At 42.4% G+C, this 24,604-nt stretch overlaps 1 protein-coding gene across 6 annotated transcripts in view; it reads left to right on the plus strand.

Moving 5' to 3' along the window:
* CC2D2A (coiled-coil and C2 domain containing 2A) overlaps positions 1–24,604 on the plus strand; it is a 119,700-nt gene that overhangs the window by 7,314 nt on the left and 87,782 nt on the right. For 5 of the 6 annotated variants that reach the window (XR_015552868.1, XR_015552869.1, XM_087434116.1 and 2 more), the window contains exons 3-6: positions 305–388; positions 2,353–2,482; positions 22,761–22,849; positions 23,185–23,286. Coding sequence is in view for 4 of the 6 variants with exons in the window: in XM_087434116.1 (XP_087290242.1) it covers positions 305–388; positions 2,353–2,482; positions 22,761–22,849; positions 23,185–23,286 (405 nt within the window). In the remaining 2 variants the exon portion in view is untranslated. Of the gene's footprint in view, positions 1–304; positions 389–796; positions 887–2,352; positions 2,483–22,760; positions 22,850–23,184; positions 23,287–24,604 lie in introns of those variants that run through there. The other variant, XM_087434114.1, reaches the window with a different exon arrangement.

A 24,604-nucleotide genomic window follows, 5' to 3' on the forward strand; every position in this document is an offset into this window, starting at 1 on the left:
AAGCACTCAATAAGTGTTCTGTGCATGAGCGAGGACCTGGGACAATGAAAGCTCCAAAAGCACCTCATTTACAGTGTTTTGATTTGATACAACTTTTCAAGAATATGTCCACTTTGAGAAGAGTAGATTCTGTCAGCTGTACCTTCACTCACTCACACTCAACTCTAGTGGATGGAGGCCCCAGGTCAAGATGGTGATTTTAATTTTAATACCTAAAAATCACACCCCTCTTCCTCTTTTATGATTCTTTCCCAAATTACCCATTTGTCAAGTGATGACTCTTCCATTTGCATTTTTAACAAAGGAGTTCATTGAAAATGATGAGGATGCAGATGTGGGAAGACAGAAGAAGACCTCCAAGGTTCAAAGACAAAAAAGAAAGAAACAGGTAGGGAGTGATGAGAAGCATGTGTCTGTCTGTGTATCCGGCTGTTGGTTAACATCCCACCTGCACCACACATCCTCCTGTGGGTACCAATATTTGGCCTTCTCTGGAAGAGGCAGGACGCAGATGGATGGTCCGGTGTAGGACCCTGTATGGGGTCTCATGGATGACCCTCACAAGAGGCTGTGGTCAGTCCTTCAGTATTTTTCCTCTAAGGTTTTTCCTATCTCCTGAGAGAGAAGTCTAGAAATGATGCAAGGAGTCCTTTTAGTGTTGTCATCAAAGGCCATAAACTAAGACTGGCGATAGATGGCAGTGCAGGATTACAAACCTTGGGGAACTCCCCCTTTCTCCAACTCCAAGCCCGAATTCCACTTCAGTCTAAGCCCAAGGCCAACTCCCGTCTCCCGAGCCTGCTGGCAGTCCCTCCCCCAGCTCTGCTCTCTGCAGGAGTTGCCCTCCTCGCTGGGAGCATCCCTGTGCAAGACCAACTTTCTTGAGGTAAATAAATTCCCTTGATAAGGAGTTATTGCCCTCTGAGGAGGGAGGCAAGGAAGATCTTGTGGAGGGAAGATTTGCTTGGAATAATCGAGATGCCAACCGGGGAAGGAGAGGAGGGGAATCGCCATTTTGAGCCAGCAGCCACGTGATGGGGCTGCCTGGAGAGGGGTGGCCGTGGAGGCGGGGAAGTAGGGAGGTGGGAGGGCACCAGGAGAGCCAAAGTCAGGGAAGAAACCCCCCTCTTCACTCCCTCCTTGCCCAGCACACTCCCATTGGGACAAGCTGGCCAGAGGAGCCACCTTCTGCTTCTCCTGCAGCTAGGGCCCAGGGGACGGCCCAGGAGGAGGGAGGCGCTGCCTGACCACATGGCCCATCCCTCCGGCTACTCAGGGAGATTTAACCCTTTCCTGCAGAGTCAGCTGGGGACTCTGCAGCCAGGGCAAGGGGGCCCACTGAGGCAGCAGATGATCCAATGCAGATGAAAAGAGTTCAAGTCCTTAGCTCAAAGGCCACAGGCACAGTGAGCAGTGGTGACCACGGCTAGGGGGTGTGGAGCTTGGACTGAATAGGAGAAAGGGGAAAGGATGGAGAGGAGAATATAATTCCCCAACAGGGCACTTCCTGGGCATCACCTCATTGATGTAACCCACACAGGATCCCTGATCACAGACAAAGGAGCAGTCACTGGGTGTGGCAAGAAATCTAGTGTAGTGTTTCTTAACCCTGGGGGCACTTCAGAATCACTTGGGAATTTTTTTTTAATTAGCTGCCTCAGGTCCAACCCAGGCCATTTATTTAAATCAGAATTTCTGTGCTTTGCACAATGCCTGATACCTAGCAGCACCTCAGTGTATGGGCTACTTGTATTTTCCTTTTACAGATGACAAAGCAATGCAAAAGGAAGTTAAGTACCTGGCCCAGAGTGCCACAGTAACTGAATTTGGAGGCAAGCCTCTGTCTGGCCCCTAAGGCCCTCACTCAACCATGGCCTCCACTGCCCCCTCTCACCTGCGTCCCCTCCTCTGAGAGTTTGGGAAGGAATCAGAGGCTGTTTATTCTTGGGGACACCCAAAGGGTGGACTCAGTATTTGCCCTGGATTATCAGGGACATGTTAGCAGCTGTTTCCCAATGATTTGGAGTTTGGAACAAATGGTTTAATGTGATTTTCCTGCTTCCCTTTTCCTTCAAATTTCTGTGGAGCTCTACACGTCATACCTAGAAAAAGTGAAACTATTCATTTTACTTGGGGATGTCTCAGTCATTTCCCGAGAAACCTCCTAGAGAAAATCTGGGTTGGTCCACTTCCCAGGGGGTGACCACAGTGACTCAGGTGACAGGGACCACAGTTTTCTGGATCTGAATAGTATTAAGGCCTGTCTCCTCGCTAAGTGACCTACCTCATCCCAAGATAAGAGCTGAGTCAACCGAAGCCCTGCGCGTCACAGCTCTGACCCTCTGCCCACAGCTGCTGACCGCTGGCCCCCAGGAAATGGTGTCTGAAAAGGCCCATCTTGGCAGCCGGCAGGAGCCGGGGCAGCAAGATCTGGACACCGACACTCGCCTCCTGAGCATGCCGACCCGACGAGGCCCACGGAGTAAGTGTCTCCTGGTTCAGTTCAACCAGGATTTATTAATCGCCTACTGTGATTAGCACAGAGCAATATGGAGATTTTTTATGGGTATTATTTTTCATATATGCCACAGCCCTCACCCCACTTCACCCCAACTCTGTGGTAATTTTCTAGGTTAGTATCTATCTGGGAGACAGGACACATAGCTTCAGGACATATTTATATAACCACATAAGTGTGGAAGTGTTAATTGAAATAGAAATGGTGCAGATAATCAAATATGTAAAAACTCAAAGGAGGGTGACAGAGTCAGGAAGGCAAATGTCAGTGAAGTGGGATTTGAATCAGATGTCGGAAGACATGAAGGAGTTTCTGAGGCGCTTGGCAACCTTGCCCCTTGAGGGCATATCCCCCTACCACCACACACACACACACACACACACACACACACACACACACTCCCTCTCCTCTTGGGGAACCTTGGCCTGTATTTACAGTGTTTGCTCTTCCCCAGTACCGTGAACATCTCTTCCCAATACAGGAACATCCTTAGTCATCTGCTCATCGTAGGGAAAATGATTACCCCTCGCTTGTTGCTTTTCTTGAAAAGTGGATTAGACAAGAAGTGTGTTACATTTTCCAATCGTTACATAATTATGACACAGTTGTTACCCTATTTCTCTGTAGCAGAGCTGGGGAATAAAGTAACTGTTGGAATTTAGAGGGCTTTGGAAATAAACTCATCTGAAATCCAACCCTGAGAAAACTGTGGTTCCCATCAAGAGCAATGATACAAGGAGAGCTGTTACAAGTTAGTAAAACAGAACCAAGCTCTATTCCATATAGTTGCTTCTTTTTCTAAATGCTCAAAATTACTCATTGTTGAAGATTATAATTTATCTTAGTCAGCTCAGGCCACCTTAACAAAATACCATTGGCTGGGTGGCTCAAATAACAGACATTTATTTCTCACAATTCTGGAGGCTGGAAGTCCAAGATGAGGGTGCCAGCAGGGACGGTTCCCAGTGATGCCTTTCTTCCTGGCTTGTAGGCAGCTGCCATCTCCCTGTGTGTTCACACCGCTCTTCTTTGTGTGTGTGTGTGGGGGGGGGGGGTCCATCAAACTCTCTGATGTCTCTTCTTAAAAGGACACTAACCCAATTGTATCAGGGACCCACCTGATTTAACGTTAATTGCCTGATTATAGTCTCTATCTCCAAATACAGTCACACTGAGGCTTAGAGCTTCAACATATGAATTTTGCAGGGGCACAACTACCGAATATTTAAGTAGTTATTTTAAAATCAAGGGAAAAAATGTCAGAATGAGTGACCACTAATAAAGTCTCTGTGGCATAATGAAAAGAGGATTCTTTCCCTATTTGTAAAATGGGGAAAATACTATTCACTATCACCATGGGGGTGATTGTGAGGATCAAGTCAAAAAAGGATGTGGAAGTATTTTGAATATTACAGAGCATTAGATAAATGTACGGTAACTAACGTGTTTGAGAGTGAGATAAGAGTTTTATAAAAAATTTTATTTTATAAAAAATAAAAAAGCACAATTTCTGATTTGGAGAAGAGGAGAACAATAGAAAGCTGCTATTTGCCTTCTTGAGCAAGTTCATGACCTGCCGGTATCTGGGCAGCCCTGGATAGAGCTGAAAGCTGTTGCTGATTTGGCGGCACTGATGGGCCAAGATGTAGAGAAAACATCCCTGGGAGGGAGGTGGGAGGCACCTGATGGATGAGAAGCCTGCATGGCCAGGCATCAGTCTGAAATGAGAGGTGAAGACCAGCAGAAAGTCAGCCACATTGTCAAGAGAGCAGAACAGGTTTCCTTCATTGTACAGTAGTCCCTCCTTATCCGCGGGGAATACGTTCCAAGACCCTTGGTAGATGCCTGAAGCTGGGGATAGTATCAAACCCTATATATACTGTGTCTTTTCCTGTACATACATACCTATAATAAATTTTAATTTATAAATTAGGCAGAGTAAGAAATTAACAATTTCTTAAAACAGAACAATTATAACAATATACCATAATAAAAGTTACCGTAGATCTTAGCAACTTGAGCATATGATTTTTTTTCTTCCCGTATTAAGTTGAGAACTTTCACCTTTTCACTTAAAGGAAGCACTTTATGGCTTCTCATTGGCATGTCTGAATTGCCAACATCACTATTCTTGTGCTTTGGGGCCATTATTAAGTAAAATAAGGGTGACTTGAACACAAGCACTGTGATACCACAACACTCAATCTGATAACCAAGACACCTACTAAGTGACAAACGGGTGGGTAGCATGTACAGCATGGATCCGCTGGACAAAGGGATGATGGGGGGAGGGGGAGATGGAGCATAATGGTGCGAGATTTCATCACACTACTCAGACGATGCACAATTTAAAATATATGAATTATTTATTTCTGGAATTTTTCATTTAACATTTTCAGACCGTGGTTTACTGCAGATAACTGAAACATGGAAAGCGAAACCTCAGATAAGGGGGGACTACTGCATGCCAAGCCACATTAGAGTGAGAGACAGACAAATACAAGGAATGAGGAGGGCTGTGAGAAACATGGCAAGGAGTATCAACCTGAGATAGAGCAAGGGGCACAGCGAGGGCTGTAGACAAACTCTGGCTGATGAGTGTACAGGAGTCTCGGTGGTAGAGTGTTGGGGGAAGAGGATCCCAGACAGAGGGCTGGAAAACACACAAACACGTGCAGAAAACACTTAGTGCATCCAGAGCAAGGTGGAAGCAGCCATGTCTTTTATGACCTCACCTGGAAAATCACACACCACTGCCATCTGTTGGAAGTATGTCACTAAGTCCAGCCCACATTCAAGAGGAGGGAAATTAGGATCCATCTTTTAAAGGGAGGTGTGTCAAAGAAATTTATGGACATATTTTTAAACCACCACATTCATCTTTCTTTAAAACTCTTTATATTGCTTTTCTACTCAGACATCTGTAATAAGCATCACATAAAATCTACTCTTTTATTTGTTCTGGGTCCTGAGACCTTATGCAGCTGGCCCTTTTCAATTGTATTTCCACTCTCCTCCAATCTGCCTCCACTCTGAATGCCTCCTGACCGCCTGAGCATTCCCAGGCTTTGGTGCCCACTCAGAGAAAGTTCTCCATCAGTCTCTTTATTAAGCTTGTGACAGAAAGGTAATCGAGTCGCAGCACTTAATATCATGGTCTTTGCATCAGGTAAGTGTGGGTACCAGTCTCTACCTGTTACTTTCTTACTCACTCGGGCAAATTCCCCCACCTCCCTAAACTTCAGTTTCTTTTATTTGCAAAATGGAGGCAAGAATGTAATGCCTTAATACGTTCACAGAGTTTATATTACGGTGAGGGGATGAGAGGAAAAAGAGAAAATGAATAAAATAAATGTGATAAATATACAGCATGGCAGGGGGTGAGAAGAGCTATCGAGCAAGATGAAGAAGCAACTGTACAGGACTGCAGTGGAGGTGAGAGGAAGGGTGGCTGTTTCATAAAAGGTCATCAGAGAAGTCCTCTCCAATAAGGTGATGTTGGAGCAGAGGCCTGAAGGAAACGAGAGATCCCTGAGGAAAGTGGCCTTAAAGCAAGAGTGAGCTGGGTATGTTTAAAGAACAGCAAGGAGGCCAGAGTGGTTCACAGAGAGTGAGCAAGGAGGAAGAAGGAAATAGGATCAGAAGGGAGGAGGGGAATTGTGCCCAGCCTTGTGGGCACTTAGACTTGCAATCCAAGCGAAATGAGAGCAATGGGAGGGATTGAGCAGATGAGTGATAGAGTCAGACTTCAGGCTGAAGGCTGCTGTGCTAAGAGTTGACTCTGGTAGGAGCAAGAACAGAAGCACAGAGACCAGGTAGAGGGCAGTGCAAAAATTCAGGTGGGAGATGGTGGGGACTGGGACCAGGGTGGTAGTGGCTGGGATGGAAAGAAGTGGTGGGAATCTGGGTATCTGGAAGGTGGAGCCAACAGTTTATTGCTGATTGAACAGGGGTTGTGAAAGTGGGAAGGATGACTCAGCTTTTTTACTTGAGCCAACTAGGAAAATGGAGTTGCCATTTACAGAGAGGGGAAAGATGGCAGAAAGAACAGGTTTAGGGGAAGAAATCAGGAAAAGACATGCAAAATTTGAGATGCCTGTTGGATATCCAAGTGGGGATGGATATAGGGATCTCGAGGTTGGGGGAGAGGTGGAGGCTGGAGAGGCCTTCGCTGACCTTCTGTCTAAAATAGCGCTTTCCCACCCCATCAACTACTCAGTCCTCTCCCCGGGATCCATCTTCCTTTAGAGCACGCATGAACTCCTGACACGCTGCAGGTAGCTGTTTGCCAACTGTCTGCTCCACCAGGATGGAAGCTCCCTGAGAGCAGGATTTTGTCTTCTCCATTCACTGCTGAACCCTAACCCCAGTGCTTGGAGCAGCGCTGGTCTTTTGCAGGGGCTCAATAAACAATTGTTGGACAACTCTGCCCTGGGCATAACAGCACATGCTTCACACAGGGCCCTGCCCTCTCAGGTTTTGTAGCCCTGTGGGAGAATCAGCTGATTAAAGACGTTACAGTGAAGCTAGACGAGCCAAGGGATAAGAGAGTATCTTCCACACTGTCCCCCACGTCCGTGATCTGTTAGGCTGTAGGAACACGGACTGGGGGAACATGGGTCTACAGTGACTACAAGTAGGCTGGCTGCTTTTTGAAGAAAGAAATTTTCATCCCTCAGGCACATTTTCTCCTTGACTCCTTTTATTATTTTTTTCCAGTAAAACAGGAAACACAACTTTATTTCCGCGGCTTACAACTCTTCAGTCCCTCTCTTAAGGCTTTATGTGTACGGTTATCAAAATAGCTTTTGATATTCTCAAAGTAAATCAAATGTCACCAAGGCAAGGGGCAAGTCCTGATGATCCTAAATCTAATACATTTAGGGACCTCTATTTTTCATTGTGAAAATTCAAACATGCACAGAAGTAGATAAAATCCAATGAACCTCATCTGCTCATCGCCAGATTCAAGGATTCAAGATTTTGCCATATTTGTTTCAAGTATCCTTTTTTTCTTTTTCTTTTTAGTCTTTGCTAGAATATATATATATTTTTTAATTGTGGTAAAAAACACATAGCATAAAATTTTCCATCTTAATCATTTTTAAATGTACAGTTCGGTAGAGTTAACTATATTCACATTGTTGTGTAACAGATCTCCAGAACTATTTCATCTTGCAAAACTGAAACTGTGTCCCCGTTAAACAATAACTCCCCATTCCTTCCTCCCCCATCCCTTGGCAACCACCATTCTACTTTCTGTTTCCATGAATTTGATTACTTTAGATACCTCATATAAGTTGAATCATACAGTATTTGTCTTTTTGTGACTGGCTAATTTCACTTAGCATGAAGTCTTCTAGGTTCATCCATATTGTAGATTGTGACAGGATTTCCTTCCTTTTTAAGCCTGAATAATATTATAATATTCCCTTGTGTATATGTATATCACATTTTGCTTATCCATTCATCCCTCAATGGGCATTTGGGTTGCTTTTACCTCTTAGCTATTGTGAATAATGCTGCTATGAACATGGATGTCCAAATATCTCTTCAAGATCCTGCTTTCAATTCTTTAGGGTATATACCAAGAAGTGAGATTGCTGGATTATATGGTACTTCCATTTTTAATTTTTTGAGTAATCACCATACTTTTTTCCATACTGGCTGCATTACTTTACATTCCCACCAATAATGCACAAGGGTTCCAGTTTCTCCATATCCTTGCCAACACTTGTTATTTTCTGTTTTTTTTTTTAATAGTAGCCATCCTAAAGAGTGTGAGGTGATATCTCATTGTGGTTTCGATTTGCATTTCTCTGATTAGTGATGTCAAGCATCTTTTCATATGTTTGTTGACCATTTGTATATCATGTTTGGAGAAATGTCTATCTCTTGCCCATTTTTTAATTGTGTTATTTGTTTCATAGTTGTTGAGTTGTAGGAGTTCTTTATATAGTTTGGATAATAACCCTTTATCAGATACATGATTTGCAAATATTTTCTCCACAGTTTGCCTTTTCACTCTGTTGATTGTGTCCTTTGATGCACAGAGGTTTTTAAGATTGATGTAGTCCCATTTGTCTATTTTTGCTTTTGTTGCCTATGCTTTGGGTGTCATAGCCAAGAAATCACTGCCAAATTCAATGTCATAAAGCTTTCCCCTATGTTTTCTTCTAGGAGTTTTGTAATTTCAGTTCTTACATTTATTTAGGTCTTTAATCCATTTTGAGTTAATTTTTGTATATGATATAGGGTAAGAGTCCAACTTCATTCTTTTACATGTGGCTATCCAGTTTCCCAATGCCATTTGTTGAAGAGACCATCCTTTCCCCAGTGAGTGGTCTTGGCATCCTTGTTGAGATTATTTGACTGTATACGTGAGGGTTTATTTCTGTATTCTCTATTATGTTCCGTTGCTTTATGTATTTGTCTTTAGGCCAGTACCACAATTTTGATTACTATAGCTTTGTAATGTGTTTTGAAATCAGAAAGTGTGAGACCTCCAACTGTGTTCTTTTTCAAAATTGTTTTGAAACAATTTTGATTTCAGGATTTCTTGATATTCCACACGAATTTTAGGATGAATTTTTCTATTTCTACAAATAATGCCATTGAGATTTTGATAGGGATTGCATTGAATCTGTAGATTTTTGGGGTAGTACTGACATTTTAACAATATTGAGTTTTCCAGTCCATGAACATGGGATGTCTTTCCATTTATTTGTGTCTTCTTTAATTTCTTTCAGCAGTATTTTATAGTTTTCAGTGTACAACACTTTCACCTTCTTGGTTAAGTTCACTCCCAAGTATTTTATTCTTTTTCATGCTATTGTAAATGGAATTGTTTTCTGAATTTCCTTTTTGGATTTTTCACTGTTTGTGTATGGAAACACAACTGATTTTTGCATGTTGATTTTGTATCCTGCAACTTTTCTGAATTTTCTTATTAATTCCAGCAGTTTTTTTGGTGGAATCTTTAGAGTTTTCTATGTATAAGAGCATGCTATCTGCAAATAGAGATAATTTCCCTTCTTCATTTCCAATTTGGGTGTCTTTTACATCTTTTTCTTGCTTTCTTAGTTCATTCAGGCTGCTATAACAGAATATCACAGACTGGGAGGCTTGTAAACAACAGAAATTTATTTCTTATAGTTCTGGAAGCTGGAAGTCCAAGACCAAGGCACCAGCAGTTTTGGTGTCTGGTGAGGGCCCACTTCCTGGTTCGTAGACAGAGCTGTCTTCTCTCTGTGTCCTCACATGATAGAATAGATGGGGGAGCTCTCTGGGGTCTATTTTATGAGGACATTAATCCCATTCATGAGGGCTCTGACCTCATGACTTAATCACCTGCCACAGGCCTCACCTCCAAATACTCTCACAATGGGGATTAGGTTTCTACATATGAGTTTTAGGGGGACACAAGCATTCAGTCTATAGCACTTCCTAATTGCTCTGGCTAGGATTTCCAGTACTATGTTGAACAGAAGTGATGAGAGGGTGCACCTTTGCATTGTTCCTGATCTTGGTGGAAATGCTTTCAGTTTGTCACCATTGAATATGTTGTTAGCTGTGGGCATTTCATATATGGCCTTTATAATGTTGAGGTAGTTTCCTTCTATTCCTAGTTTGCTGAGTATTTTCATTATAAAAGAATGTTGAATTTTGTCAAATGCTTTTTCTGCATCAACTGAGATGGTCATGTGGTTTTTGTCCTTAGTTCTGTTAATGTGGTGTATTACATTAATTGATTTTCATATGTTGAACCATCCTGGTACCACCGTCCCCCTGCCTGGGCTGGAGCTAATACTCTGTCTAAATGAGTCTTGAGGCTCTCTCTCCTGACCAATTTGGCAACACTGTTAACCTACATTTCCCTAGGCGAAACCTCAGGTTCAGTGGTTTCCCCAGCTCCAACATGAAAGTTTATGCTCAAAGATTGATGCTGAGAAAGCTATGGGACTTTTTAAGCTCATATGTTCCATTTTATTTTTTATCCCTAAGCACTTATTGGTCTACCTGAGGCATCTCTCCCCTCCCAGAGATAGTACGTAGATAGATAGATGGTAGATAGATAGATAGATAGATAGATAGATAGATAGATAATAAATCTAACAACTTTGAGCTCTGAGAGCTTAAGACTCTGTTCTAAGCCAGACAGCAAGCTGCCCAATAAGATTTCCATCAAGATTCCTTGTTCTCTTTCCTTGCCCCCACACCAATATGTTGCCCAAGATATTAACAGAAATAAACATTTTGAGTCAGCAAACATTCCTTGACACCTATAGAAACTCTGAAATCAGATTCACTACTACTTTTTACTGCTTTCAGCCATGGGACCTTGAGCAATGACATAATCTTCCTAAGCCATGGGAGCCTCATTTGTAAAATGGCGATCATAAACGCCTCTGCTTCATGCAGCTGTTATGACAAAAAATCAGATGACATACAGAAAGCACCCTGCAGAGCACACAATAGCCTCTTCCAGCTGGAAGAAGAACTTGATGCTCAATAACTAGCAAAACTAATTACCTTTCTTGAGTGCTGTGACATGGCAGGCACCATGCTAAGGTCTTTACATGCATCACTTTATTTAATTCTCAGACAGTCCTGTCACCAGGCATTGTTTTATAGATTAGGAAACTAAGGTTCAGGGAGAACCAGCAGCTAGAGGTAAAGGAGCCAGAACTCAAACTCCAGTCTCTAGACCTCCAGAACCTGTGTCTTAATTGCTGCACTATAATGTCATTCTACACCCACAAACGTTAACCCTGGTTGGTCTTTGAAGCTAATGGTTTATAGTTGCCAACAGAAAGTACAATGGTAATGCCACAACCAGCACTATGGACAGTGGCTCCCAGAGACCCCAGAGAACTCTTCATACAGGACATAGAGCAAGCTTAGGGTCTTCACAAGATTTTTCGTCTGGCTGTGCCTCATTTTTTTTCCCAAACAGTGACCCAGGTAGATCACCCACCTTACCCTCCCCACCTAGAAAAATCCCTCTCTCTTTGAGGCTTTGGTTTATTTACTTGTCTTAGCCTAGCTACTTACCTTTCAAAAATCAGTACACATATCACCCCTTTTGGAAAGTTTCCCCTATGCCCCAGTGTGGACTGAGTAGATCTTCTCTAGTTTCATGACCCCTGTGCCCATGTGAGTGTCTGAAGTCATCTTTTTACTGGTACACAGTCTCCCCTCAACAAACTAGACATCCTTGAGGGTAAAGCTGACTTTCAGCTCTGCTCAGCACAGCACTGGTTCACAGACAGCACTCAACAGTGCTTACTGAGTGAACAGATGTCTCAAGCTGGCCTCTCTGCTTTTTACTCAAGGCCGTGCTCTGGCTTAGGTATGCTCACTTACCACCCCACTACCATGCCGACCACATCCTTCCAACCAAGTCTCTTCATCTGGATCCAGATCTTTGATTCCTTCCTGCCTTCCTACTTACCAAACCTCTCATGGGTCTAGCCTGCACCTTGCTGCTACCAACCCAGCTCCTCACCTTGAACCTGTGACCTTCTCTATACTGAAGCATTCCCACAGAGCTCCAAGTATTGTCAAGGTCAGACGGTATTCAGATACTCAGGTACCAGCACTCTTGATTACCTGACCTCCCCCACTGCACCAGGCACATGCCAGAGATGCCACCTCCCTGATTAACAACAGCACAAATCCATGCAGTGAGAGCTTTGGCTTCTAATTTGCTATTCAAACATATGTATAGTCATGACATTCCAAATAAAGAAAGCATTTCACTGAACAGGCACTAGTTCCAAATCAAATAAACATCTAGTAAAAAGGCACACACATTCCTCCACAACTCCAACTTACGCCATCTCCTAAGGGAGTGACTATCAAATGTTAAGTAGTTTCTTATGAACACAAATTTCTTCATTACTGACATCTGTTTTCCATTCATTCGTGTTAGGTTCTCTGATTAAAGCTTCATTTCAGAGCCAATCTCTCAGTATTGGTTGAAAAAAGAGTTCGGAATCTGGTGAAATTTGATGCAAATGAAAGGAAATAGATCATTTATTTTAGGCATAGCTTTTAAAAGTCATCAAGACCTGGAGAGACTGACCCGGGAAACAAATGTTAAAGGCACAGGATGAGACACGGAGGAGAACTGCCCGAAGGAGCTGGGTCTTGGGAGTTACCTTGGAGCCCAGTGGCTGGAGAAGGGAAAGAACATTCTAGTCAGAGGACACATAATGGAGAATGTAGAAAATGTCAAAAAGTTCACCAACGCTGGTGTTTGCTATCTCACACGGTACTGGGAGGACTAAGTAAAGTACTGAAACAAGTAAAAGTAAATAGTACTTTGTATCCTATAAATTTTTTATTCTCTGGATATTATGATGTTTGACATCCTAAGAAAAAAACTTTCTGGTTAGAGAGAGACTAGCCAATTCTAAGAGGTATCAAGGGGCCCAGCCTGCAGCATGCCTTCGATATGCAAACTAACAGTGCAGAGCCCTGCTTCCTCTATCTGGCCAGCACAACCCCAGGAGGCAATATTCCTCTGCCTGAATCATTCCAGGGCCGGGTACCCGGCAACTGGAGACCAACTATAGCTTAGAGCCCATCGGCACTATTCAAACCACCAATCTAAACCGTTTACCTGCCCTGTCTTATCTTTTCCTCTGACATCCCAGTAAAGGCTGTGACCTAAGCTCTCACGCCCCTCCTGTCCTCTGCCTCCTGACCACCTTGGTGTCTTTCCATGCGGCCCTGGGTGGCGTGCCCTGCTCCTGGCTCTAGGACCTGGGAGTATAATGAACTTCGTTTCCTGAGCTTCTCTTCTGTCTCCTCTTGTGGCCGCACCTAACTGACCAGCTCATAAAAGAATACAAAGTATACAAACATACCCATCATTATTATCAGTTCTAAGGAAAGGAATTTTCCAAAAAAACTTCTTTACAGCAAAATTCCTCCAGAGTCATCTATTCCCATTTTTGTCTCTAGTCTGAACCAGCTCCAATCTAACTCACCTCCCCACTCTCCATCGAAATTGTTCCTGTTGAAGTCACCAGTGAATTGCACATTTGCTACATTCAGTAGCCGCACCTTAGTCTTGACCTTACTTGACTCTCAGCAGCATTTGATGCAGCTCCCCACTCCCTCCTCTTGGGCTGTGCTTCCAGGACTTGGCTCTCCTGGTTGTCCCTCCGCCTCACGGCTGCACCCGTCAGCCTCCTGGCTGGTTCCTACATCCCCAACCTCTGGATGTTGGAGCACCCCAAGCTCGGTGCTTGGCCCCCCTTTCTTTATCAACACTCACTCTCTTGGTCATCTCAAGACTTTAAATTCTTTTGTGCAGATATTGTATGTATAACTGACCAGTCCCTAATTTTTGTCTTCAGCCTGGGCCTCTTTCAAACTGAATGTGCCTACTACTTCCTCAACATCCACTTTTGCACATCTAAGAAGACAATTCACATTTTTAATAGTCTTATTGAAGTATAATTTGCATATCGTAAAATTCACCCATTGTAAGTATAAATTCAATGATTTTTAGTCAATGTATAGACTTGTGCAACCATCACCATGATCCTGTTTTAGAACATTTTCATCACCCCAAAAAGTTCCCTTATGCCTATCTGCAGTTAATCCCCATTTCCACCCCTAGCCCTAGACAAACACTGATTTGTTTTATATCCCTATAAATATGCCTTTTATAGACATTTCATGTAAATAGAATCATACAATATGTAGTGTTTTCTGTCTGGCTTTTTCACTTAGCATAATGTTTTTTGAAATTCATAATTACTGTAGCATATATCCACATTTTGTTCCTTTTTATTGCTGAATTATAGTCCATTATATGGTTATACCATCTTTTATTTATTCGCTCACCTGTTGATGGACATTTGGATTATTTGTAGTCTGGTGCTATTATGAATAATGGTGCCATTGGCAACATGTCTTTGTGTACACATATGCTTTCATTTCTCTTGAGAAGTAGTAGACTCTCAGGGTCATATGATAAATTTATATTTAACTTCATAAGAAACTGTCAATCTGTTTTACAAAGTGGCTGTATCATTTTACTTTCCCACCAACAGTTTATGAGTTTCAGTTTCTCCACATCCTTACCAACAATTGATATTATTTGTCTTTAATCATAGCCTTTATACTGTATGTATAGTGCTATTTCACTCTGCTTTTAATGTGTATTTCTCTAGTGATTAATAATATTGAGTATTTTTTCATCTGCTCAATTAGCTATTTGTATATCTTCTTGGTAAAATGTCTATTTAAATTTTTACTCATTAACTGGATCCTTTGTCTTACTATAGAGTTGTAAGAGTTCTCTATATATTTTGGATATAAGTACTTTATCAGAGATATAATTTGCAAATATTTTCTCCAAGTAAATGTCTTATCTTTTCATTTTTTTCATGATGTCTTTTGAAGTACAAAAGTTTTTAATTTTGATGAAGTCAAATTTATCACTTTTTTTCTATTATGGATTGTGCTCTTGGGATTGTATCTAAAAATTCTTTGCCTGACCCAAGGTCATGAAAATGTTCTCATATTTTTTTCTAGAAGTTTTATGCTTTTAGCTCTTACCTTTAGTTAGATCTATGATCTATTTTGAGACGACTCATATTTTACTCGACTGAAAATGAGCTTCTGATCTCCTTCTCCCAAACCCAAGCTGTTTCTCCTACAGTCTTCCCATCTCACTAAATGGACATTTCATTTTTTTCTACCGCTTGGGTCAAAAACTTGGAGTCATCCCTAATTCCTGTCTTTCTATCTGCCCACATCCAGTCTATCAATAAGTTCTGTTTGCTTTGCCTTCAGAAGAGATCTAAAATATGACCATTTCTCACTACTTCCACTACTACAATCCTGATCCAAGCCGCCTTCAACACTCATCTAGAGGACTGCAATAGCCTTCTACCTGATGCCTTTGCTTCCATTCCCACCAGCATTCTCAACCCAGCAGCTAGAGTGGTCTTATGAAAATAAGGGCATGTCACTCTGTTCAAATCCTCCAATGGCTCTCACTTGACTCAGAGTTAAAGCCAAATTCACTTGACTCAGAGTTAAAGCCAAATTCTGTAGGATGACCTACACAGTTTGTCTCCCCCTTGTCTCTAGGACCTCGTATCCTAGTATTCCATCTCCCACCCCTTCTGTTCCCTCTTTCTGCTCTGGTCTCATATCAGCCGTAGCCCTATCTCGGAGTCTTTGCACCAGATGTTACTTGTAGCTAAAAGGCTTGTCCCACAGCTATCCATGTGGCTTGATCCTCCATTTCCTTTACTTGATGCAGTGTCACCTGGAAGCCCTTGCTTGGCCACTCTACTTAAAACTACAGTACACCCTTCCCTCCTGACGCTCCTTATCCCCATCCCGCTTTATTTGTCTCCATACCATCTATCACCATCTGACACACTCAAGATACTACTTGTTTGTGGTCTGTCCCCACCACTGGCAAACACACTCCACTAAGGTGGGGATATTTGTTTGTTTTGTTCACTGTTTTATCCCTAATGCCTTGTTCACTTAATAGGTGCTCCATAAACATTTGTAGGCTGAGTGCTTGAAAAGTGGAGAAGAGATTGTCTAATTCAGCATTTCCAAAATCGGGTTTTGTAGAATACTAGTATCCCGTCAGAGACTAACTCCCACAAAAATATTCCTAATTCAGAAGCTTTACATGTTGTTTCCCCTCTTGGGTGTTCACGAAGCTTGTTCTGAGACCACTAATAGTTAGCCTGGCGTTTCTTGCTCAGTTCCTGACCCTCCTGGTTGCTGTTTACATTTTTTCAACTGTGCCCAAGGCAATGTAAAAAGCTCAATCCTAGGCAAAATTTTCCTGTCAAAATATATCGATGTTCTTTGCTCTTCATTGATCAATGAGTCTCAGTCCTATTTGAAGCCCCCTTGCCCTATCTCGCCACTACGGTGATGCTGGAGCACAGGGCAAAAGACAGGATTGGCCAGGCCCAGTCTTGCCCAGGCTGATGATCCCCATCTCAGTCAGCTCCAGCTGCTATAATGAAATACCATAGACTGGTGGCTTAAACAACAGACATTTATTTCTCACCATTCTGGAGACTGGAAAGTCCAAGATAAAGGTGCAGGATGACTCAGTTTCTGGTGAGAGCCCTCTTCCTTGCTGGCAGATGGCCACCTTCTCACTGTATCCTCCCATGGTAGAGAGAGAGACAGCTCTGGTCTCTCTTCCTCTTCTTATGGGGACAGTAATCCCATCATGGGGGCCCCACCCTCACGCCCTCTTCTAAACCTAATCAGTTCCCCAAGGCCCCACCTCCAAATACCATCATATTGGGGGTTAGGGCTTCAACATATGAATTTTAGGGGGATAAAAACATTTAGTCCACAACAATCCCTGAACCTGGGAGGTGTGCTGAAGCACAAAGCAGGAAGGGGCAGTGGGCAGAGCCAGAATTCTGAGGTCTAATCCACCCCTGAGTCAGAAGGAGACTTAGGCACCGGAATAACGGCCATGAGTTTTCAGTTAATATAAAATGAAAATGTTAATAAGACTATGGAAGAAAGAACCAGAAAGGAAGAAAATGACCAAAGAAGTCCCTCTAGATCCCTCAGCAAATGTGAACTATCAATCAGCAGCGCTGGGGCTCAAACCCAGGGCAGAGCCTGCTGTTTTCAAGCCTGTTTTGACTTTCATTTTGTTTAGTAAAATTTTCACAGGTGATACTGGTCTATTTTATAAAAATTAGAAAATTAGGAGACGGAAATAGAAGAAAAGAATCACCCACATACTTATACCCTGGTAACAACCACCATTAGCCTTTGGGCCTTTCCCCGACTTTGTTTGACCTGCCTGACAGTCGAGGAAGTCCTCGGTTCCCAGAGGGCTGGCTGTGGCTGAAAGGATATCCATGTCCTTACATCCATCTGAAGTCGGTCAGAAGTTGGTGACAGTCCAGCTGATTGTCCAACTTGTTCCATTGTTCCTCTCAAGTCTACAGAATATTACCTCTGCTACCCTCCAATTTTTTCTACCAAAGTCAAGCTGGTTTCTGTCCCATGCTCTCACTATGCACCCCCAACTCCATATCTATATTCTAGCCCAGGAATTTGCCAATAGGGGGAACATTGCTTGTGATGGGGAGAGGACAGGCAGGAGGAACAAGCAGCTCAGGCCAGAGTTCTCTCAACCCTTTTGTCCACTAACCCTACAAGAATTAACACCAAATGTAAGTTGCCATAAATATTTTTCTCATACTTTTCAATATTTACAAAAGATTTCATTTATGGCATATTGTAAATATTAATGTTTTAAAAACTGTTGCATCACTTTTAAAGTTATCCAAAAAAATTTAAGTGGTGCATGATTTGATAACCACTGTCATCTATTTCAAAAATAATCAACAAGCTTTCCCTGAACAGTTGGAAATTTTACACTATTCTCTTTTCTTCTTGAATGCCTTCCTTCCACTTCTTCCCCCACAGAATTTTATTTATTTATTTATTTTGTGAGGAAGATCAGCCCTGTGCTAACATCTGCCAATCCTCCTCTTTTTTTGCTGAGGAAGACTGGTCCTGGGCTAACATCCATGCCCATCTTCCCCCACTTAATATGGGACGCCGCCACAGCATGGCCTGACAAGCAGTGCATCAGTGCGCGCCCGGGGTCCAAACGGCCGAACCCCAGGCTGCCGCAGTGGAGCACGCGCACTTAACCACTTGCGCCACTGGGCCGGCCCCTAGAATTTTAAATAATATATTTCTATGCTTGAAAATCTTTTATTGCTCGCCATATTAACAAATTGAATTTTTGATTGAGCTATTATTATAATTATCAATAGTGCACAACTGATGAAAACATAAAGGTACTGTAAAATTTGGTATTTATTAATTATAAAGAGTCAAATAAATAAATAAAAACTTTTAGAAGTGTATTCTTTAACTAGAGTAGGAAGATGGAAGAGGGAGGTAATTAAACAAGAATTGTGGGCCGGCCCCGTGGCTTAGCGGTTGGGTGCGTGCGCTGTGCTGCTGGCGGCCCAGGTTCGGATCCCGGGCACCCACCGACGCACTGCTTCTCCGGCCATGCTGAGGCCGTGTCCCACATGCAGCAACTGGACGGATGTGCGGCTATGACCTACAACTATAGACAGAGGCTTTGGGGGAAAAATAAATAAACAAACAAAAAAAAATTTAAAAAAAAGAAAATATAGACTTCTTTAAAAAAAATTAAAAAATAAACAAGAATCGTCATCACGCTCACCTCCTCTACAATCCATGTGAATTCAGATAACACCAATTCAAATCCAAACTAAAATACTCCATTTCTAATTTTATGTCAAGAACTTGTAAAAGCCTCGTGTACCCCAAGGTACACAAAGGGCTGTGGGCTTGGTGGTGAGATTCACAGAACAACGGCCTAGCAAGAAATATGGGAATTTCTGCAAAAATAAGGGGCAGAGAGGAGGACTTCCAGATGGTGGAGTAAGGAGCTTAGAAAGCCACAATGAGATCGCATCAACTTGGAGACAGAGGATGAGAAGATTAGAAAATTATTTCAAAATGCAATGCCTATTTTATTAGAAGGTTGTTGTGTTTTCTGAGGGGTCAGGTGTAATAGAAGTGGTTAAAAGAGAAGTGGAAGGTGTCTACCATTTTATTAAGCCTGTAAGGAGAGAAAATGGGGTACAGTGAGTATGGGTGATAGGAAAAAGGAGACAGAGCACAGAGAAGATCTGGAAGCCATTTGCAAACAGGAGGCTGATGAAGCCTTGGGATTAACATGTTTGCCAGGAAGCCAGTGCAACATTGCTGAAATATATCCCTGCTGCCTGCAGTGAAAACCATCCCTTTGTCGAGGAAATCCATATTTCATACTAACTGATATTATGTATATATTTCAATGGAATGTCTTGAAATTCTCTCATTATCCGTAAGTTTTTGCATGCCCCCAAATCAAATCTTTAGTAATTTTAAAAATTATTTTCATCCCATTCTTTGCATTTGCTGCTGCAGAAACTTTATTCATGCCAGGTTTTCTTAGCTGTGTCAAAGAGCCTCTTCATGTAAATATGAAATCACACCCTTCCACGTGCTTGCAAATCAGTTCTCATCCCCAGGGCAGGAAAGATAGAGACAGTCTGGGATCACATAGCTGATTAGTAGTGTAGTGGAGTAACTGGAAATAAATTAGGGGAAAAACTGTCTTCTGAGAGTTGTCTTGGTATTTCTAGCTGTTTAAAGAAAGTGTCTGCCATGTTCCACCAAGATAAAAATGGAAGTGCCTAATCCCTATTCTCTATTACGTCAAAGGGAGTGAATCAGTACATTCAGCTTCCCATGTGTAATATTATCTTTAAAAAACAGCTGTCATCATCACTGATTTCACCCAAATGAGGATTGCGTTTATTTTGTTTGAAATACTTCAAGTGTAATATCCCTCACACCCTCATGGTTCCTGTATGTGTTTTCCTTCACAAATTTTGTCCTACAAAGTTCCAGGTACAGAAGTCACCAACACAGTCCTTGCCCTCGAGCTGGTCACATTCTAGCTGCAAAAATGACACCTCACCAACTAGTGGTACAGATCAGATTTGGAAATCTTTATACTCTCTAAATGACTTTCACTAGCATGGACTTGTTAAAAAATCAGGCAAGAAGTACTTTTTGCCATTTCAAAATTAATGCTAAAGAAGCCTCTTCAGTTTCTTTATTCAGAAGAGAATATGTTTAAATAAAATATCTTGTCCCTTTTAAAGAATAATTTATAAAATTATTCAAGTGGACTATAGATAGGCAGCAGCTATTTTAATTAAACTTGAAAACTGGATTTCTTTTTTAAAAAAAGGAGGGGGAGTAAATAAACAAGATGCTTTTTCATATTCAAAGACATTTATTGTTAACTTTTAAAAGGGCTTTTCTTTGGGGGCAGAAGTAAGCTTGGTGGTCAGCCAGAGAAGAGGCTTGGCAAGCACCAGGATGACCAGTCCAGAACCCTCCTTTATCTGCCCAGGGTCCATATTCAGTGACACTTGCCATGTGCCTGCCCTGTGTGGCTGGGGCCAGAGACCCAGGGGGAGGAAACAGGTAGTAATCAGATAATCACACATGCATATAAATTCAAAATGTGACAAATGTGATACAGGAAAAGTCTTGGGACTCTGAGTATATTTAACAGGGATATGATCTACTGTGGTTACGTGACCTTTAAAATGGAAAATAATGACGTGATTTTTTTTTTTAAATAAGTTTGAAAAAGAATGCCAAAGGCCATTTCATTGAGCTGATCAATATTCTCCTAAAGAACTTGAACGTTAACCCACACATGCAAGATGATAATCTGTACTATGACTGTTTCAAGCCTCCATACACGCATGAGTAAGTGGCATGGTTGGAGCCTGCTATAAGGAGGATTTTATCTCTTTCTAACACACTAAAGGAAGAAAGCACAACTTAAGAAATTGAGTGGCCCTGCTGCAGAAATAAGCTTTGAAGCCCGTAACTATTGTCTTCTTTTGCACAAAGCAGCTGCTCACGGAAGCTGCAAACTTGTTGCCTTTGCCTGTCGTCTCTTCACTTCCTTCTCTCCGCCACTTTTCCTTCCACCTTCTAATCAAATGTCCCGTCTTCGCTTTTCCTTTCACTTGTTAGCCTTCCTCCCTTAACAGTGCTGAGAGCTACAAGTGTCAGAGCCCTCCTCTTCCTGCATTCTCTCCCTCTGGAAAGGCCTTCCCAAAATGGCAGCCTTCGCCACAGCAGAAACGCTTCCTAAGTCTCTATCTTCAGGCCTGGGCCCTTTCCCAGAGCTTGGCGTGCTGGACAAGCACACATTCCATGTCCTGCCAACACCTCAGATTCATCCTATCTCCAAACAAACTCACTTCAGTATCTCCCACTCCGGCTTTGACTCCACATTTCTCTTTCTCTCTCAGCAGCCTCCAACCCCTAATCATCGCAGTCAAAACCTCAGACACCTTCACCTTCTCCTTCTCTCTCTAAACCAGGGATCCTCCAACTTGAGTGTGTGTTTAAATCATGTAGATTCCTGGGCTCCATCTCCAGATTCTGATTCAGTAGGTCTGGGGCCTGGCCTGAGAATTTGCACATCTAACAAGTGCCCAGAAGATGCTAATGCTGCTGAGAGAACAGCCAATGCTGTCACTGGGTCCTATTGCCTTTTCCTTCTTGTGACCGCTTCTCCATTACTCCCACTGACTCCCTCCCCTTATTATCTCACCAGGACATCCTAGCTGGGGACCCTGGTGTCTCCCCCCTCCACTCCTGCCCCTCAGGTGCATCTTCAGAAAATGCTGCTGACATTCACCTCCTCCTCTCTCCACATTCTTCAAGACTTCCCTACCGCATGGAGAATATATTCCAGTCTCCTTAATGTGACATCACAGGCTCCTCATAACTTGACCCCAAACTCCTTCTGCAATCTTATCTCCTACTTCATCCCAGTAGAGCCCCTCTGCTCCAGACATGGTAATATTCTGGTTCTCAAACACTTTGTTTTATTTCCACCTTTTTCATAACGGTTTAGAGCATCTGAGGAGGCTAGAACTGGGACCAAATCCCAAGCATTCTGCATCCTAGGTGTGTGATCATAGAGCCAGTCACATATCACAGAAGGCCTCAGAGTCTTCATCTTCAAGATACTTGGTGAGAACACCTGTGTGCTCCTAACAGGGATGGCATAAGATTGATGAGAAAATGCATTCAATACATGCTATCACAGTGCCCGGCACATAGTAGCTGTTCAACATTTCAGGATATTTATGAACATATTTCATAATATGTTCAAAATACACGTTGTCTCTATGGTATAGCCCAGGGCAATGGCCAGGGCCTGTAGAAAATGTTTCTCTGGTTGAAGTTATAAGTGCTGTTACAAGTTGAACCCCAAACTCATTAGCCACCCATTCACCTGACAAGCCTGTTTCTCAACAAATGTGAGAGCCTCCTCCCAGTGGTAATTGAATTGGTAAGTGTGTCTGTGCCTTGAAGAGTCAGGTGTCACTCGTTTTATTCTTACTTAAGTCAACGTGACAGTCCTGGCAGGACGGAGGTGTTCGCCGTCAGTCTCAAAGAAGCCAAGACATGTACTTATTACGTTAAATGGACAATTGTCAGCATTATCTCATGTTTGTTTATGTAAAGTTCTAAATTTTCAAAATAAAATCACATTCCCTTGTTATTTTTTAATCTAATCCTTCCTTTGGGGAAAAAAATGTGTTTTAAACTAATTTTCCTGTATTTTTTTTAGGCTTACCTCCAATTCCTTCAGCTTCCAGAACAGGCTTTGCAGAATTTTCCATGAGGGAACGCATGAGGGAGAAATTACAAGCTGCAAGGGTGAGAGAAACCACAGGAATATTTTGCTCAGTGCTGATTGCAGTTCGCCAGGTCTAGTCTATCTTGCCCTGTTTGCTCAAAACTGCATGGATTTGAATACCGCTACATTTGTTTTCCATGTTTCCAATGTTAATGTAGTTATTTAACATCAGCACAGATGAAAATTATGCTTCAGATGAATTTAATGTCATCTTTCTAAACCATTTCACCTGCTCTTTGCTCTTGAAGAAGTACAGCATGTATTTTGTACTGATTATTTTCCACTGAGATGGTGACTGAGGTTTTCGTAGCATTACTGACATTGTGTGGCAGTAATTTTCTGTCTGACTTTTTAGTCCAAAGCAGAAAGTGCATTGCTGCAGGAAGTTCCCACCCCTCGGCCCAGGCGCTTACGAAGCCCCAGTGAAAAAGAAGTGGAGACTGAATTTGGCACAGAGGTAAGAAATGGGTCATCTCTACTTAGTGATCAAAAACAGTGAAGCAGAATATAAAATTTCCAGCAGAAGTTTCTAGAACAAAGCTATGTACAGAGGAGATGTTAAATGCTTATTAATAATTATAATAGCTACTATTTATAGAGCAGTACTCAGTGCCCAACATTTTGTGAAGTCTTTTTCTCATGTTATTGTATGTCATTATCCCAACACCCCTATGAGGTGAGTACTATTATTTTCATTCGCATTTAACAGGGGAGGAAACTGAGGTTCAGAATAGCTGCAAAGCCATCCCCAGGTAATAGAGCATGTATGTGGAGGAGGTGGGATTTGATCCCAGCTCTATCTCACTGCCAGTCTGTCTCATGGGTCCGTGTTGCTAGGTCCATAAATGTTGCTGGGAAGCAGAGAGAGAGATGAGAGCGAAGTAGGGAAGTACCGTGGGGTGGTGGGGGGCCTTGAATGTCACACAAGGAGCCTCAACGGTTTTCTACAAGCCATGGAAAGCTATTGATGATAGGACGGGGAGATGGTTTGAATGCACTGGGGTGATTTTTGTTTGAATCTGAGGTGCTGGTGGGGCATCTCAATGTGTGCTCCTCCAGAGATACATATAGTGGAAGGGACCAGGCCTGGAGAAACAGATTCAGGAAGCGTGTCCACCGTGGTGAGTTTTACAGTTTGAGAGTTCCTTTGTTTCCTGAGGGAAAGAAGACTGAATAAGGAGAGTCTTAACTCTTGGAGAAAAACTTACAATAAAGGCCGATGAGGCAGAGAGGAAGCCAGTAAAAGAAAGACTTGTCCGGGATGTAGATGCAGGACAAGCGTGTAAAAGAGTTGAAGAAGGAACAGAAAGAACACAGAGCACATGGCTCAATGAAGTGTTTACGATTCCAATCCAGTTGTTCACTGTTGCTGATGACGATAGTTCGGCCGTCTTTCACCGTCGAGACGAAGAAGCACTGGCTTTCGGGATATTTCTGTGGCACAACCACTGATTTCTTAGGTGATGCCTTTGCTTTTTCTATGATGAGGTGTTATAAAATCGCACCTATATTCACCCCGTATGAGCCGAAGATTGCTGATTACAAGGGAAGTGGCCGCCGTGCTCACGTGTTGTGGTCCACGGTTCTCTAGTAGGAACGCTCAGTCGGTCCAATGAAATGGCTTTATGACAATTTGCTACTCCTGTCTGTTGAGGACACATTTCTTTTTCTTTGATTCCAATTTATTTTCCACCTTGTAAGAGCCATAATTTTAAAATATTGGAAAATGAAGAAAAAACTACCTAAAATCCCATCAGCTTGACGCAAACACTTTG

This window comes from Ceratotherium simum, chromosome 8 (genome assembly GCF_057802395.1).
Source record: "Ceratotherium simum simum isolate JZ-2026a chromosome 8, ASM5780239v1, whole genome shotgun sequence".
In the NCBI taxonomy this organism is placed as follows: Eukaryota; Metazoa; Chordata; class Mammalia; order Perissodactyla; family Rhinocerotidae; genus Ceratotherium; species Ceratotherium simum.